At 40.4% G+C, this 15,549-nt stretch overlaps 1 protein-coding gene across 5 annotated transcripts; it reads left to right on the top strand.

Annotated features, from left to right (window-relative positions):
• The first annotated feature begins 158 nt into the window (after positions 1 to 158).
• Positions 159 to 15,504, top strand: LOC142371248 (autoimmune regulator-like). 5 transcript variants are annotated; one of them, XM_075453869.1, is made up of 16 exons: positions 160 to 505; positions 3,746 to 3,920; positions 5,454 to 5,678; positions 5,846 to 5,965; positions 6,210 to 6,358; positions 6,456 to 6,500; positions 6,595 to 6,634; positions 7,755 to 7,853; positions 7,978 to 8,124; positions 8,278 to 8,417; positions 10,761 to 10,829; positions 10,985 to 11,118; positions 11,322 to 11,439; positions 12,481 to 12,555; positions 12,651 to 12,794; positions 12,921 to 15,504. In XM_075453869.1, the coding sequence occupies exons 1-16, from the start codon at positions 362 to 364 to the stop codon at positions 13,005 to 13,007; spliced, it is 1,911 nt and encodes a 636-aa protein (XP_075309984.1). In that variant the 5' UTR covers positions 160 to 361; the 3' UTR covers positions 13,008 to 15,504. The 5 variants fall into 5 exon arrangements, with proteins under 5 accessions (XP_075309989.1, XP_075309984.1, XP_075309987.1 ...); XM_075453872.1 differs by having other exon boundaries at positions 161 to 505; positions 7,755 to 7,844; positions 7,981 to 8,124; XM_075453873.1 differs by having other exon boundaries at positions 162 to 505; positions 6,210 to 6,343.
• Positions 15,505 to 15,549: the final 45 nt, after the last annotated feature.

Genomic DNA, 15,549 nt, shown 5'->3' with positions numbered 1-15,549 from the left:
CCCATTGCGGGCCACTTTGGCGTCTTTTTTCTTCCTACAGAGAAAACAAAGGAGTTCACAGTCTGCTGGTCCAGCGCACCCGTGCGGTCCTTGCAGCAGTTGTGGTTTGCACAGAAGTCGCATAGCTAAATCTCTTTCGGTTTCCCAACGTCACTTGGGGGAGTGACCCCATACAGAGGTTTTGATCGGTCGAGGGAGAACTTCCGCCTTTCTCCAACTTTGATTCTTGTTCAATATGGTTGAGGTTGGGGATTGCTGAATCATAATGCAGCGTTGAATACTGCAGTTTTTATGCTTGTTCGGTTTCAACCCGGCGTGTTTGCCTCTATAAAGGGCTGCAAGGAGACTGCGCTGACCACCGATGGACCCGCTGGACTTCCTCAAGTCCGAGGAACTGCTGCGGTTTTTCCACTGTCGTAAAACCGAGATTTCCAGCCTGGAGAACCCGCACACCTTCCTCAGCCAGCTCAGGGATCACAATCTGATCCCGGAAGACAGATACCAGGTAAAGTGTCCCAGCGCGAGGCGCTAAGCAGTTGTTGTGTATAGTCACACGCCCTCATCTCCTCACATGGGCCGCGTTTGAATACAAGGGGCGCGGGGCGGGTGTGTGTGAGAGCGGGAAATGAACACGCACACACTCAACACTGAGGCTCTTTATACAGTGTGGTGTTTCCTGTGGTGGCAGTAGACACGGAAAACTATTTTTTTTTTAAATGACAAAATGGCTACATCGTAATTATTTAATCATGCATCCGTTAATCTGAGGATTTCCGATGCTCATTTTAGCATTGAAAGTCACATTCTTGTGGCAGGTGAGCAGAGCCGGATTAACGTTTTCCGGGGCCGGGACAGCCAAGGAGGGCCCGTGTAATACATTTTACATTATTGACCTAAAGCTAAATTCCATAGTGACCCTGCATCACATAGTTGCCATGAAATTTGATCAATATAATACAATTTATGTGCTGTTTATTATTAATTTATGTCCAAACCAGTGAGCAACAAGAACCTCAGCTCCTTTGTCTAATGAAACAAGTCACACCCAAATAATGATTCATGCTCGTGTAACCGTTGTCTGCGTTGTGTTGCGTTTTTATAAGAAGGACCGACACTCTTTCAGCTTCAGGACTGGACTTTTATTGCCTGAATAACGATATGGAAACCGACTGGTCAGCTCCCGGTCAAGCACAGCACCCGTTCGGCACAGCATGGACTCAATCCTTGTGCACTGGCCTCGTTTGTGTACAACAATAGTTCAAAATAAATGTATAAACAAAAACACATGTACCTGAATACAATCGGTATTCTCTTATAATTCACTGTTGATTATTACTTTTTGTTGTTGTTGTTTTTTTGTTTTTGTTTTTTTTGTATGTTGTTGTTGTTAGTCTTAGTTTACCTTTTTTTTTTTTTTTTTTTTTTTGTTAGCACAGCCTAAGCTCAGATGGGTGGGTGGGTGGGAGGGGGGTTGTTGGTATTGTTTATATCATTGTTTACAATATTTCATGTTTTTACCATTGTACCAGATTGTATTGAATTTCAATTGCACCTTCTGGATATAATAAGAAAAGTTTAAAAATAAACCATGGAAAAAAAAAGAATAACGATATGGAAACCGACTGGTCAGCTCACGGTCAAGCACAGCACTTGTTCGGCACAGCTTCATGAGAGAAAGTTAGCAAGTTTAGCTTAGCCTTCGAGCCAAGATCGCTAACAAACTTTATATTAAAATTACAAAATAAAACCTTGCCAACACATTTAGTCAAATACAATGCTGTCGTCATCTTACTGAGCATAATATATAATAATAATAATCCTGCTAATCGATGAAAACTGATGGCGCCGCGCGAGTGGCAGCTAGTTACAGCAGCTCTTAACTTTTCTCACCTCGTTTAGTGTTTCTAATGTGTTTTAGTGTTCTTTTTGTTGTTTTCCCTGTGTCACGTTGAAATTTCAAGCAAGCGCGCAGCTATGGAGGTTCATATTATTACATCCGTAGCTTGCATCTTGCTGTTTTTGGAACTTTTTGGTGAGGTCTCGGGAGACCCATTCAAACTTGGCTCCTTTGTTTACACCCGTGATCAGCTGTTAGCCCGGCGCTACACACCCATTCCCTGTGTGGAGCGGCCGGAGATCCCCACAGAGATACGGCGACGGAGAAGAGGATGCAGAGCGGGAGTGAAGCGCAGACAGTGGAAGAGACGGTATAAACCGTGCTTACCGTCTGTCATCATGGGGAACGTAAGATCTCTTCCAAACAAGATGGAAGAGCTAACGGCGCTAACCTGGCTAACCTATGCACTGCGAACAGTGGACAAGTGTGATGGCAATGTAAAACTTGTAGTGCTGTTGAATTCAATATCGTTTAATTTAATTTAATCATTTAATGTGATTCGGGTACACATATATATATTCCTTTTCATTTATTCAAAATGGTCCCGTTGATTGATATTGTAGAATTATTAGGATGATTTAGTGTTGATTATGTTAATTAATTCTTAATTAACTATGTGGGATGATTTTCTTCACACCTGATGAAGACCACGGAGAGGATCCTCCTGGGTCACCTAAGACCACTGGTAGGCACACATCTGGACCCCCTGCAGTTTGCTTACCGGCCTGGTGTTGGAGTGGACGACGCAGGAATGTTTTTACTGCACAGATCACTGCTTCACCTGGAGGACAACGGGAGCACTGCTAGGATCATGTTTTTTTTTTTAGTTCTCCAGTGCTATCCAGCCATCACTGCTCAGGGTGAAGATGGAAAACACCTGGCTGCATGGACTACAGACTTCCTCACCAACAGACCACAGAATGTAAGGCTACATAACTGTGTGTCCATTGAGGATGTAGGAGGATGCTAGCTAAGCTGACATCCATCATGGACAACTCCTCTCACCCCCTCCATGACACTTTGGGATCACTGTACAGCTCCTTCAGCAGCAGACTTTTACATCCACGGTGCAAGAAGGAGAGGTTCCGCAGGTCTTTCATCCCGGCAGCTGTCAGACTTTTCAACACATGCACACACTGATCATGTTGTTGACTTTCCCATGATAATCCACCACTATAATAGAGATTTTTCTTTATCCGTATTATTTATATTTTATTAATTTCAACTTCACAATGTGCAATATTATTTATACTTGGTCACTTTACTTTTTGGTCACTTTACTTTTTAGTACTTGCTTTTTCTCTTTTTTTTTTTAAATTTCTTGCTCATGTCTGTTGTTGCTGCTGTGTTGCTGCTGTGACAAGTGAATTTCCCCATTGTGGGATAAATAAAATACAATCTAATCTAACTGTATTATTACATTACATACAGTTTCAGTATAACGCTGTGCTTTGTGTAACAAACCTACCATGGACTCAATCCTCGTGTACCGGCACTGCACCTATATCGCATCACAAAAGGGGCATCCAGCCCAAGTGGGCTGCATCATCAGCTTCCATCGTATTGCTTATATTATGAATCTCACTGAGCTTACTCTTATTGTAGTTTTCAGTAAGAAAATTGCCTGAATCCCATTTTTTTTTCAAAAAATAAGATGAGCTACGAACAGTCCAACTAATACTCTGTAAGAGGCAACCGTATAGAACAAGACCATGAAGTTTTAAGGGAGCAAGCATTGACATGTATATTTCAATCTGTCATTCCTGGGCTGATCATGAAACATTATCTCAATTTCAGTGGGGATCATATCAATCAACACTTGTTTTCTCCAAACTTTTGTATATGCAGAAGGTGATTCGCATGAGAAGTAAAGAAAACACGAGGAAAGCCATTTATGAAATCCTAGACTGGCTGGAGAGAGAGCGATCTGAGCACATCCACTTGTTCTGGAGTTGTGTCTTCAAGGAGACTATCTTGAACCAGAACCCCACCCTAAAACTGCTGCGCAACAGTCTCATGGATGGTAAGACATGCTTATGGGCATCAGTGTTTTGTTGATTTTGATTCGGCTCTCTATGCTTAACTCTTTCTTCTACAGGCACAAGAATTATGTTTTGTCTGGTTTATAAAACTCAGTTGCTTGGTTTACAGATGCCCTGTATCAACCCTTACATTTAGCCATAAATAAAAGATAGGAGTAGAATGAGATTCAGGAACTCCCAAGTGGTCTTTACGATTAGATGTATTAATGGACAGAGGTTTCTGGCGCTCCCAGTACAATGAGGAAGCCCTAAAAGACGTAGAAATCATGTAACTTAATTCAAATTAAATAGAAAAAAATCTATTTTCTATTTCTCTGAAATCGGTTAATTTTTTCTTCTTTGTCCGAAAATTTGTTTGAACGCGGAGAAACCTTTGATGCTAGTGTCCCGTTCAAATAAAAGAATTACAGTCTGTAAGCTCTTCAGATCGTAAGGCTGTACAGACTGATGTTGTCAGGCCGTTAGAAGTAGTTAGCCTTGTGATTCAGCAGAGAACTCACTGATATGCCCTGGTAACGCTTTCAGTAACAGCTAATGTTGCTAATACCATGTTTGTTACATTGCTGCGAAAATGGAGGAGACTAGCTAGCAAAATCATGTTTGAAGTTAAAAAATCACGACACCAAATAACTTGAAGACGTGGTCTTCGGAGATATGATTGATTTTACACCACAAACGACATAAAAACAAACAAAAATAAGGTTGTTTGTTTCCATTGTATAAAGCAGCTGTCTAACGACAACAAATCTGCAGACTCACCTGCTAGCCTTTTACCGAGGCAGCGGAGGTAGCAGAGGCACCACGTATCAACGAGTGAATGCAGACATCCCAAGTTCCAAAAACTCATTTCAGGGAGATGCTTATCGAACCCCCCCCCAAACACACACACACGCACACATATTTTCTTTAATTAATTTATGCTTAATTTATTTTGCATGTTTATCTATCTTATTTATTATCAACATATTAAATTGGGGATTTTTTAAAAGGCTTAGACAGGCTGGACATAGATAGTTAGATACTGTAGCTGGCTAGTGAGATATAGGCCTACACAATTTATTGTGTATTGATATTGATTAACTATCAATATCAGGGGGACTCCCGGAATGTTGGGCACAGTCAGCAACAGCAGGTCTTATGTCAGAGGCCCGTTGACAAAGTGGCAAGATTTAAATGGAAAAATGAAGTTTGAACTTAATTTTTGATTAGTTCTTAAAGACTAAACAAACGATTAAGCAAGCTAGCTAAAATTCTAACTAAAAGGCCACTGATTGCTGGTTCGCGTAAAGAGCTAAAATGTTATACTCCCAAGAAGTTGGAAAAAAAAAAGAAATAAAGACAGCCTTACAAAGGAATAGTTAACTACACGCTGGTTAAACTATGCAGATTCCAAAAAGGGAGTAGTGGAAACTAAGTTGACTCTAACACAACAACAGCATATAAGATCAGCTATTTGAGTTTTGAGTTGACTGCATTTGATAATTGATTCATCCTTCACTTGAATTTATCTGCAGGGTCGTTCCATTTTGAGCCCAAACTGCCTGAGAAGGTGGAAAGGGAGGAGAGAGACAAAAGGGAAAGGTTGGCGCTTTCAGAGGGCGAGGAGATGAAAGCAAACTCGGGGATGAAAAAGAGAAAACTCAGAGGTGTGAGCACGTCCAATGATGAGGAGGAGCAGCCGGGTCCATCATCCCAGCTGACTCCACGTCAGAGGAAAAAGTCCAAGAAAATACATTTCTGTAAGTCACCTCTATTCTGCGTAAAAAGAAAAACTGTTTTTGTTCCGCAGCAGATTCACTGGTGTGGCGAAAACAAGAAGTGAAATCTATAATGTTTCAATCAGCAAATGTTACAGCTAAAGGAAAATAAACAAGATGTAATTTTTTTTTTTTTTTTTTTTTTCCAGCTTCCCCTTTGAAGAAGGGAGAGAAGGGTGACATTTGGACCTGGCCTCTCTATAAGTCCCAGCTTCCTGTGACCTGTGGACATAAGAAGGGAACACTTGTACGAGAAAAACTGGCTAAAGGTGAGACAGGCAGAGTAAAACTTGATGTCTGATGTGACTGACTTTCTGTGTCGAGATACATTTCTTTGCCAACTGGGTACATTTTTTTTTTGGGCGGGGGGGGGCATCATTAAAGTAAAACGATCCCCATGTATGCTGGATAGATTGCACAAAGAAACTGCAATAATCAAATTTGTCATTGGATTATCTGCATTTCCTTCTGTGAAAAGCATCACTTGAACGTCTTGTCCTGTCAATGTTTCAGGAGACAAATGCATTCTGGCTGAGAAGCAGTGGTTCACTCCCACTGGATTTGAAAGGTTTGCAGGGAAGGAGAAGAGCAAGAACTGGAAGTTGAGCATTCGATGTAGCGGCACCCCGCTTGGGAACCTTATCCAGGTTTGGTTTGGAACAGTGAGAAACGACTTGCTTTTCCTTTTTGACTTCTTTGTGCCTCTTTAAACGACGTCACTCACAGTTGAGCTTTTTTGTTTCATGGAATGCCTTACAGGAGGGCCAACTGAAATCGGCAAAATATAATACAAGAAGTAAAGGGGTAAGAATGAGCTGGCAAAAACACGAAAATATACTAAGTGCTTTTATTTTGGTATTCTGCTCTTAACCAAAACATTGTTCTTCCTCTCTGTTAGGCCAAGAAACTTCCGTTTACCTCCAGTCGTTCGGCCACAGGTTTGTTGTGCTAGTGCAAAGTTTAGATGCAAGATTATTCTTTGAGTTTTTTATTTTTTATTCTTTTATTTTAATGGCTTTGAAAACAGCTAAGTCCGTCTGGTGCTTCACAATATCAAAAGAAAAACATCTAAGATAATCGTTGAGGAGAAGCTTGATAATTAGGGCTGGGAAACGATTAAAAATTTGAATCTAATTAATCACATGATTTCCCTGATTAATCACGATTAATCGCATTTGTACGCAAAATCCAAAAATGAATTCAAAAGTAGTGTATAGCTTTTAGGATTTAGTTTTATTTTAAATGTGCTGCCATATGAATGCAAGTGCCATAACATTTGTTGTGCAAACACACTTTTAACATCAGCATTTTTATGTAGTTTTTATGTAGAAGCCTCGCTCCACTGTCTGTTTCGTTGAATGACTTGCTAGTATCAGTTGTGTGTTTTGCCTTTAAGTGATATTTTAGACTGGAACTACTACACTGAGAAGACAATTCAACTTGGCTGTAAATGCAGGAGTTTTTTTAAAATTTATTTTGAAATACGTGCTTTTGTTGAAACAAGTAAAACAGGAAGTAGCGCCGGTTAGTTCCGTGAGCTTCACGCAGAGACCGAGGAGCACCTGTAGCGGTGATGTCCAACTTTAAAATGAACATGGCCGAGTAAAAGTTCCGTACCCTTCTCCATGTTTGGTGGATCCGCCAATTACTTTCTTTTCCGGTTCCACAGCAGACAGCAACAGACTTTTACAATAATAAAACCTGAGTTAATGCGCGATAAACTATTTATCGGCTTTAGATAATTAACAAGTTAACGCGATAATAACGAGTTAACTCGCCCAGCCCTGTTGATAATACACGGATAATAATATCGTGATTCGATCTCAGATGATACAATCTAAGCATTATCTAATGCAGATTGGTTTTCGTACAATTTTTACATTTTGTGACGTTCTACTTTGTGCTTCAGTCAGCAAAAAAAATGATCATGATGACATTATTATCGCCAGGGCTTTTTTACCAGAATAACTGGGTGCTGAAAATAGGATATCGTGACAGCCGTATCGCAGCGTGAGCTTCTTAACTGCTCCTTTTATTTGCTAAAATCCTCTAATGTAGACACTGATGGAGAGGAAGGGGAAGATGAGGAGGGTAACCTGGAAGAGCAGGAGGATCAGGTGTCATCAAGTGAAGAAGAGAATTGCACAGGTGTGACAGGTGCCAGTTTTTATAAAATAATACTCAGGAGAGAGTTACCTTTATGACAAATTATAGAAGGTGTAACTAATCAGCGGCTGTGCTTGTGTGCCTAATGTTTACATTTTTTTATTGTCTCGCACAGAAGAAGAAGAAGAAGAAAGAGGAGGAGAGGACACGGACGAAGAGGTTGAGCACCAGCCAGATGGCGGTTTTGACCGCAGCCAGATGGCGTTCAGAGTAACATGTGGAGCTGTTTCTGGGACCTTATACAAAAAGCGATTTGCATCAGGTAACCCGTACCTCGCCACAACAGAGAAAAACCGCATGAGTTTTCATCCTGCGTTCTGCTGTCAGAGACGCGCGACTCTGGTGAGCAGTGTGATGGCGTGAAACATTTCGACAAGTTCAAATGTCCCCCCTGTGATTCTGCACATCCAACCAGGGACAGCTGGGAAGAGCATTCGTACCGATACCAGCTGGATGAGCCCAGTGGAGTTCGTGAAGGCAGCATCGTGCCAGGCAGATGGCTGCTGGAAGAAAGACATCACGTATGACGGAAAACCACTCGGTGATCTCACAGAGGTAACAGTCACGGTGGTGCCACAGTACACATGTACACTGTACGTGTTGTCATTATAAACTACTGATTGGTTGCATTTTGAATTGTTAACTGTGCTTCTGATTTTCATGCTGCTTCGTGAGAAATCATGGAGTTCCCCACAGAGCAGCAGGCTGGTGCTTTTACTTCCTGTGCTGTTTCGAATTTGTGTTTTATATTAATTCTTTTTAATTTTTTCATTGTCAGAATCAGATCATTTAAGAATTAATATATTTTTTTCTTAAAACTATTTGCCATTTCTATTATGTAGTTTGTTACACTGCTTTCATTGCAGCAAAAAAAAAAAAAGAAAAAAAAAAGGAGGTTTTGTCCAATCTGATGGTTTACATCTGCTGTCTTGGGCGCGAAAATTTTCTCGCGACGGCTCTCATAAGTTCAGCAAATCTCTGCTTTTCAAACAAATGGAGACAACATCTTTTAATGTCGTCTATTTTAATCAATGAGACTGACTTTGTCATATTAGGTGTATTCTTACTTTATTGAAAAAGGTAGTACATACAAACAATTATACATAGAACAGCAGACAGGTGCTCCAATATTTATGTATCAACAGAAATAAATAATTAATAAATAAATCACAGTGAATTACGGTTATTGTTAGTAATGCCAGTAAACTTAAAAAAGTAGGGAGGATAATAAATGAATGAATAAAGAAAAAGACATGAAAGGAAAAAAGAAAACAGCAGCAACAAAAAAAAGGAAAGATGTAAATACATTATTCTTCTTTGAAAAACCTCTCGTATATATCTGTGAATGTGGTGCTTTGTTTAGTGTCAATTAGTGTAAGGGTTTTCATGTACTCTTTAAATTCATGCAAGAAACTTCTAAAGTTGGGTGGAGTTTTGGAGTATTTGCATTTATGTATGGGAAATTTGCCATACATAAATGAATAGGTTTGTACGGAAGCCCAGAGCGGACGTGGTACGTATAAACTTTTTTTTGATGGATTTCTCGAGATAACGAGATAATTATGTCATTATCACGAGAAAACGATAACGGCACCTCTTGTGCATCATTCGGTAACCATGGAGACAGCCTGGTCCCCTCAGCTGGTCACTGATGAAGTTGACTATATCAGCAGGATCACTGAGGTGTAAACGCCTATTGAGCTGCAGTCAAGCCAGCTGTCTCCTTAAATGATGCGGGCTGATATGAAAGTTATCTCTCCAAGACAAACAAATTGCAATTTCAGCCTGTGTTAGACATAATTATCTCATTATCTCGAGAAAACCATAAAAAAAAAAGTTTATAAGTACCACGTCCGCTCTGGGCTTCCGTAGATTTGTAATAAAGGTGATGTCATTTTCTCCATGGACAAAATACATTATTAAATTTCTACAGTTAATTAAGATGTTGACGAGCCGAGCCTTCTCGCTGATTTTTCCACTTCCATCGGTCGCAGTTTAGCCAGTTAGCTAAGTGAAGTAGCTAGCACTTCACACAGTTTTGGCACTGAGCTGCTCTGTAGGTTTTTTCCTTTTTAAACGCACACTGTTTGACGGAGAAGCCTTTTTTGAGAACGATTTTAAGATAATCGGGACATTGCGGGGTCAGCCACCCTAGCAACTCCGTCTCAGCTGGCACTTTGCGTACAAAAATCTTTGGTACGTTTTGTGGGTTTTCACGTTTTTGTGCAAATTACAATCAGCGCCGTGGGAGGCCTTAAAACGCGCTTAGTGTTTTTTTAAGGTAGTTTTTTGCCAAGTCTGTTTTGAGCATTATGGCATAAAAAAATGGCAAAGACAGAAAAATGACTGGAAAGGATATACAGTGCCACTTAACTTAGACTGTTGGTTGTTGTTGCTTATGGTGGTCTCTGCCTGGCTGTCTTTGATACTGTGTGGCCAGGCTGGCTTTTTGTTGGTTTCCACTGTATGGTGGTTCTGTGAGTAAATCTGCTGATTGATGTGAATTTGGTCTGGTTTCTTTGGTAATTACATTTAGCCCGTCATGTACAGTTGACTTAACCTGACCTGGTACTTTTTTATCACTTTAGCGGGAAAAATAGGGCTTATAACTTGAACCAAAAAAAAAAAAAAAAAAAAGAGTGAGGTGTCATAATATTTTTTAGGATTTGGAATTTTTTTGCGACTTTTGCCACTCCATCATTCCAGCTCACATTAAGAGACAGACACTAACAAGTAGACAGGTTAGAGGAACCATGTCGCAAATGATGCAGTTTAATTAAACTATGCCCCAGCTCTAAAAATGAGAGTGACTGTAGGGAGGCAATGGGAGAGCTCTCACGATTTGTGCCTAATTTGTGCCCAACAAAGATGAAGACACTGTTAATCTGTCTTTTTCAGGCAAAAATCTTGAGGATCCACTCTCTGCTGTGCCATTGCAGACTGTGCCGACCACAATCTGAGGACCTGGTAAGTCTTCCATCAGCCAGGTTCAGACAAGCAACAACTGTCTGACACCGTGAGCTATTCCCCGAACCCGAGTTTTAATAAACAATGAACCTTGCAACAGAAAATGGCGCCTTTTCATGAACAGAGCTGCTGTCGTGTGCTGTTTATCTTGGCAGGAGAATCAGAAAAATGATGATGAGTGTTGCATCTGTAAAAGCGAAGGAGAGGAAGATCTGGTTGAGTGTGATCACTGCCCGAGATCCTTCCATCCGAAATGTCACCTGCCTCACGTAGAAGACAACACTTTAAGGTGAGAATTGCATGCTCGGGACACAACCAAGACGGGTTTTCTAAACCTGCATTAATCTGCTTATGAATGCAAAAGCCAGACATCGACTCCACCTCCACTCTTCTTGTTGAAGTTTATTTGATAATAACTCGAATGATCATACACTTTTCCACTCTCTAACAGTCGTATGTATGGTGTGTGTGTGTGTGTTTGCGCATGAACAGTGACGAGCGGCTGTGGATGTGCACGTTCTGCGTTTTCAGAACGCTTCAAGAGTGCCGCTACGCCGATGAGCGGGCGACGGAAGCTGTCGTGTGCCGCCAAATATCTCAGCACATGCTGGTTAGTAGGGTTGGGACGATATGCTTTGGTCACGATTCGATTGTATCACGATTCTTGATAATTGCGATTCTCCAAGTATTGCGATTCGATATAATTAGTAATTGCAATTTTCTTCCTCCTTAAAAAAAACAAACAAGTTGAATCCTACACTTCTAGAATGAATGCCGTTCCCATAAACAATGCACATCAGTCTGTGTCAGTCAGTCCAGCAGCTGACATTTATTTCAACTGAGACAAAAAGACATTTTTTAAAGTTTACAGTTACAAAATGAATTGAAGTGTCCACACAGCACAAATGTGGGCTAGTTTTAACGTAACTTAATGTAATGAATCGATGAAGTTTTTCTGGACACAGATTTGACGTAATATAATCGATTCAGGAGAGAAAAATCGATTTTTAAAATCATCCCATTTAAAAAAAATATATATATCGCTGTCAAATGGGGGTGGTAAGGTAGGACACGGATGCGGACTTTTCAAAAAGCAAACTTGGATTTATTAATTCAAAAAACAAAGGACAAAACAAAGCGCGGCTGAGCCGGATTCAAAAACTAAACTGTGACACAACAAATAATTTGACATGGCATGGAATAAATACTTAGCTTGATACATGGGGTCGTGGCATGGCATGAGGGTGTCAAAATCAGGAGTCGTGGTAGGTAGGTATGGTAAGGAAATCACAAAATGACAGGGGAGACTGGAAACTAAATAGGGACCTGGGAGTGATTAGTGAATGAGTGCGGCTGATGGGAAAACACAGGTGAAGTGAGTGAAGCTAACGAACTGAGTGAGTGAAAAACAATGGCAAAACCTAACTGAAGATGAATTCAAAAACCAAGACCTAAAACATGATAAAACATAAAAGTAAAAACGTGGAAAGTCACGTGGGCGTGACAATCGCGATATGTACATGAATCGATTTTTTTCGCCCACCCCTACTGGTTAGCATTGGTCTCTTTTCCTGTCTGTAGATCGCTCCATCTAACTGCCTGTCTTTCTGTCACACTGCTGTCATTCACCCCTCTCGTCTGACATCAACAGGAATGTCAGTATCTCCTCCTGTATCTGTTAAATGCTGACAAGGAGCAGACATTTGCCACAAACCCCGGGCTTTATGTAAGTCTCTTTCCAACTATGACTGATAGTTCCTGTCTTATTGTAATCTGACACTCGACAATAAACGCCGCATATTTTGTGCTTGATGTCCACAGATAGAAAACTACTCCGTTTATGTCAAGACTCCGATGTGGCTGGGCTGCATAGCCGACAGACTGCAGGGGAATCAGTACCAGACCGTTGGCCAGTTTGTGTCTGATGTCCACCTCATTTTCACCAACTGTGCAACATTCAACCGGGTGAGAAAGCATGCACGGATGGAAGTTTCCATCCTTTCCCGATGCAGTACCCAAGCTGTTGAATATCCAAAGGTTTTCCCTTCCAAGAAATAAAACCGTGACATGAACTGCTGTGTTCTGTTGCAGAATAATGCCAGTTTCCTCGCTATGGGCGGCCAACTGAAGCAGCTGTTTGATGGAGAATTTAAGAAGGCCTTCAACATCCGTGACTAAACTCTTCTGATGCACAGTGTAAAGCTCACAAACTCCTTAAATTGGGAAAATGCTACAAAATAAGCACATATTAATGTCATACGGTGACAATTTTGTGAGTTCTGATATATGCTATGTGTATGTGGGATAACTACTAACCAAGAGAAGGTCCTCTCTGGTTTTCAAACTGTCTGCACAAGTGAGTGACATCGTACTTAACTTTTAGTATTGTGCAAAAGTCTCGATCCAAACATCATTTCTTTATATTTTGCTTCCAAGGAGCCAGACTTTTCTCGGAATCTTTGGAAGTGGTCTTGAGCAGTATTTCTCCAGTCGTTTTTAAGGTTCTTTCAAAGTTAATGAAATAGCATTTTTGCACCCACAAGTTGATTTCCAAAGAGCTGTTAACAGAAAACTTGGTTTACATCTGGATGGTGTACTTAAAAAAAAAAAAAAACACTAATAAAACAGGAAAAGTGGAGGTCAAGAGAAGTATAAATAAATAATAATGATAAATGTCCTCCTCATTCTACCTTTCGGGTTGGCTGTGGGGACTCTTGTCCTACAATACATTGCACAGGCACGAATAGTGGCAATTTTTCTGTAAAATTTCTTCTCTAAACAAGGTCACTCTTTATTCTACTGTTTTGGGGTTTTTTTCTGGATGAAAGAGATCCACGAGCATGCGTAGTCTACGTGCTCAGTCTGCGCAATCACAAGTATTTGGGCCATCATGCGGTTTGGAAGGTTTTTTTCTTTTTTTCTTTTTTCAAGTTGGGGTTTCATAGCTTATTTATGAAGTGTCGGTGTCTAACCTGCAGCAGGCGGCGGTCAGAGCGCTCTAAGTTTGGAAAACTAAGAGGAAATGTTGACAGGAGAGTTAAGCTAACAGCTATTGAGGACGGGGACACGGATAAGAACATTTTTTTCGATCAAAACCAACTTAACCTTTAAGAATTTAATAGCAGTTCAAGTCAGCTTTTCATAATATTTAATTTGACACACTTTTGCATCATATAGTTGTGTGCAGTGTGGCTATATTCTCAACTGTAGTGTCATTTTGTGCAGGGTGGTCACCCAACTTATCCTGCCACTGATGAGTGGTGTCAGACTTTTGCAAAGATTTTTTTACGATGGCGTTTGATTATTTCAGGCTATTTATTGATTTCAAATGTCTTTCTTTGTGGTATATTTTGATTGGACTGGCATAACTAAGTCACAGCTGACCAGCAGCAGGATACATTGGGCCACCACCGGTGCTCGCGCTGATGCTAGCAACACAGAACTTCCCGGGTTGAGAAAATATCAACAACGTACACAACTAACTGATAAAAAAAAATGAAAATATGTCAATTTATTTATACACACAGCCTATGCCTGAACCACTATGACATTTTTGAGGTCTAGATGGTGAAAACTCATCTGTGGTCCTCATCTGAGCAGCTGTTTGATTGGTAGCCGTAGCTAACGGCTACTTAGCTTCGCTTCCCAATCATAAGATCTCCCTGTTTTTATAAACTATAAGTGCTCTGACTGCAGGGGAGACACTCATTACTCATAACTGCATCATGCGATCCTACTTGAGAAACAAAATTGAAAAATTGAAGCTCTAAGTTACACAGGCTTGCTCGTGAACAGATGCAGAAACCATGAACTGGCTTTTACCGAGGGTGGTCCTCACTCACATATTTCAAAGAACTTGGCCACTGGCCATTTAAAGGTTTTCCTCTTTGATGTACGAAGTTTGGAAAAAAAAAACATTTTTATTCTAACACCTTTCACCGTGGTGGCGTTAACTTCCATTATGTTTTGGTCAGAAAAGGTGCAGCGAACTGCAGACAAACAGAAACTGCCAAAGGCTCGATGCAATCAGTGTTTTTATTCAGGTTTTTAAAGTTCAGCTTGTGGTGGAAATTTTAGTAAGGCACAGAGTCAGTTATTTACTGAGGAGATAAGATGCTTTTAATCTTGCAAGAGAGAGCAACACAGTAAAGAGTACAGAGCTGCTCTGACCACTGGGGCAAAAACAATTCAGTTGTAATGCAGATTAGTGCGTAATCGCTCCTTTGATATGTTAAAGCATTTTTATCTATTTTCCCTCCCTTCCTGCAGCCAAGGCTATCTTAACACCGTACCATCTTCCCTAGTATCCTCCTTAAAGTTGTTTAATCATATAACGAGCACACAATGCCCTCATTGAAAGGAAGAGAGAAAAACAGGTTGGAGGTTATTACAGGTTATACAGTAACACTCAATACAATGCATATAGGAATTAATTTTGCCTTACATTTTTGTACTAGTAACTTTTAGTATATTTAAAAGTTACATTGATGACAAGTTATTTCCTGTTAACTGGCTGTATTGTGATCATGTGAGGAGCGGTTCAAACTGAATGTCTTTGCCTGAAGTAGAGTCGCTCGTAACTCTAAGGTTTTGTGTCTTGGTGTCATTTCTCTGGGTCATTGTGTCTCTGTGTTGAATGTAGGTGTCTGTTTCTAAAATAAAAATCCTCATGAAAGGAACTCTTTGAGAGTAAACTTCCAGATTTATGATTTTAGAGGCT

This window comes from Odontesthes bonariensis, chromosome 21 (genome assembly GCF_027942865.1).
Source record: "Odontesthes bonariensis isolate fOdoBon6 chromosome 21, fOdoBon6.hap1, whole genome shotgun sequence".
Lineage (NCBI taxonomy): Eukaryota > Metazoa > Chordata > Actinopteri > Atheriniformes > Atherinopsidae > Odontesthes > Odontesthes bonariensis.
The sequence above is the reverse complement of the archived record's forward strand: the minus strand, read 5'-3'. Positions and strand labels throughout refer to the sequence as shown.

Bases quoted from the DNA above. Each gene is read 5' to 3' on its own strand.
- LOC142371248 (XM_075453869.1), top strand. From the start codon at position 362: ATGGACCCGCTGGACTTCCTCAAGTCCGAGGAACTGCTGCGGTTTTTC. The intron at 506-3,745 runs GTAAAGTGTCCC...TTGTATATGCAG, and splicing joins TCCCGGAAGACAGATACCAG to AAGGTGATTCGCATGAGAAG. The intron at 11,440-12,480 runs GTTAGTAGGGTT...TGACATCAACAG, and splicing joins AAATATCTCAGCACATGCTG to GAATGTCAGTATCTCCTCCT.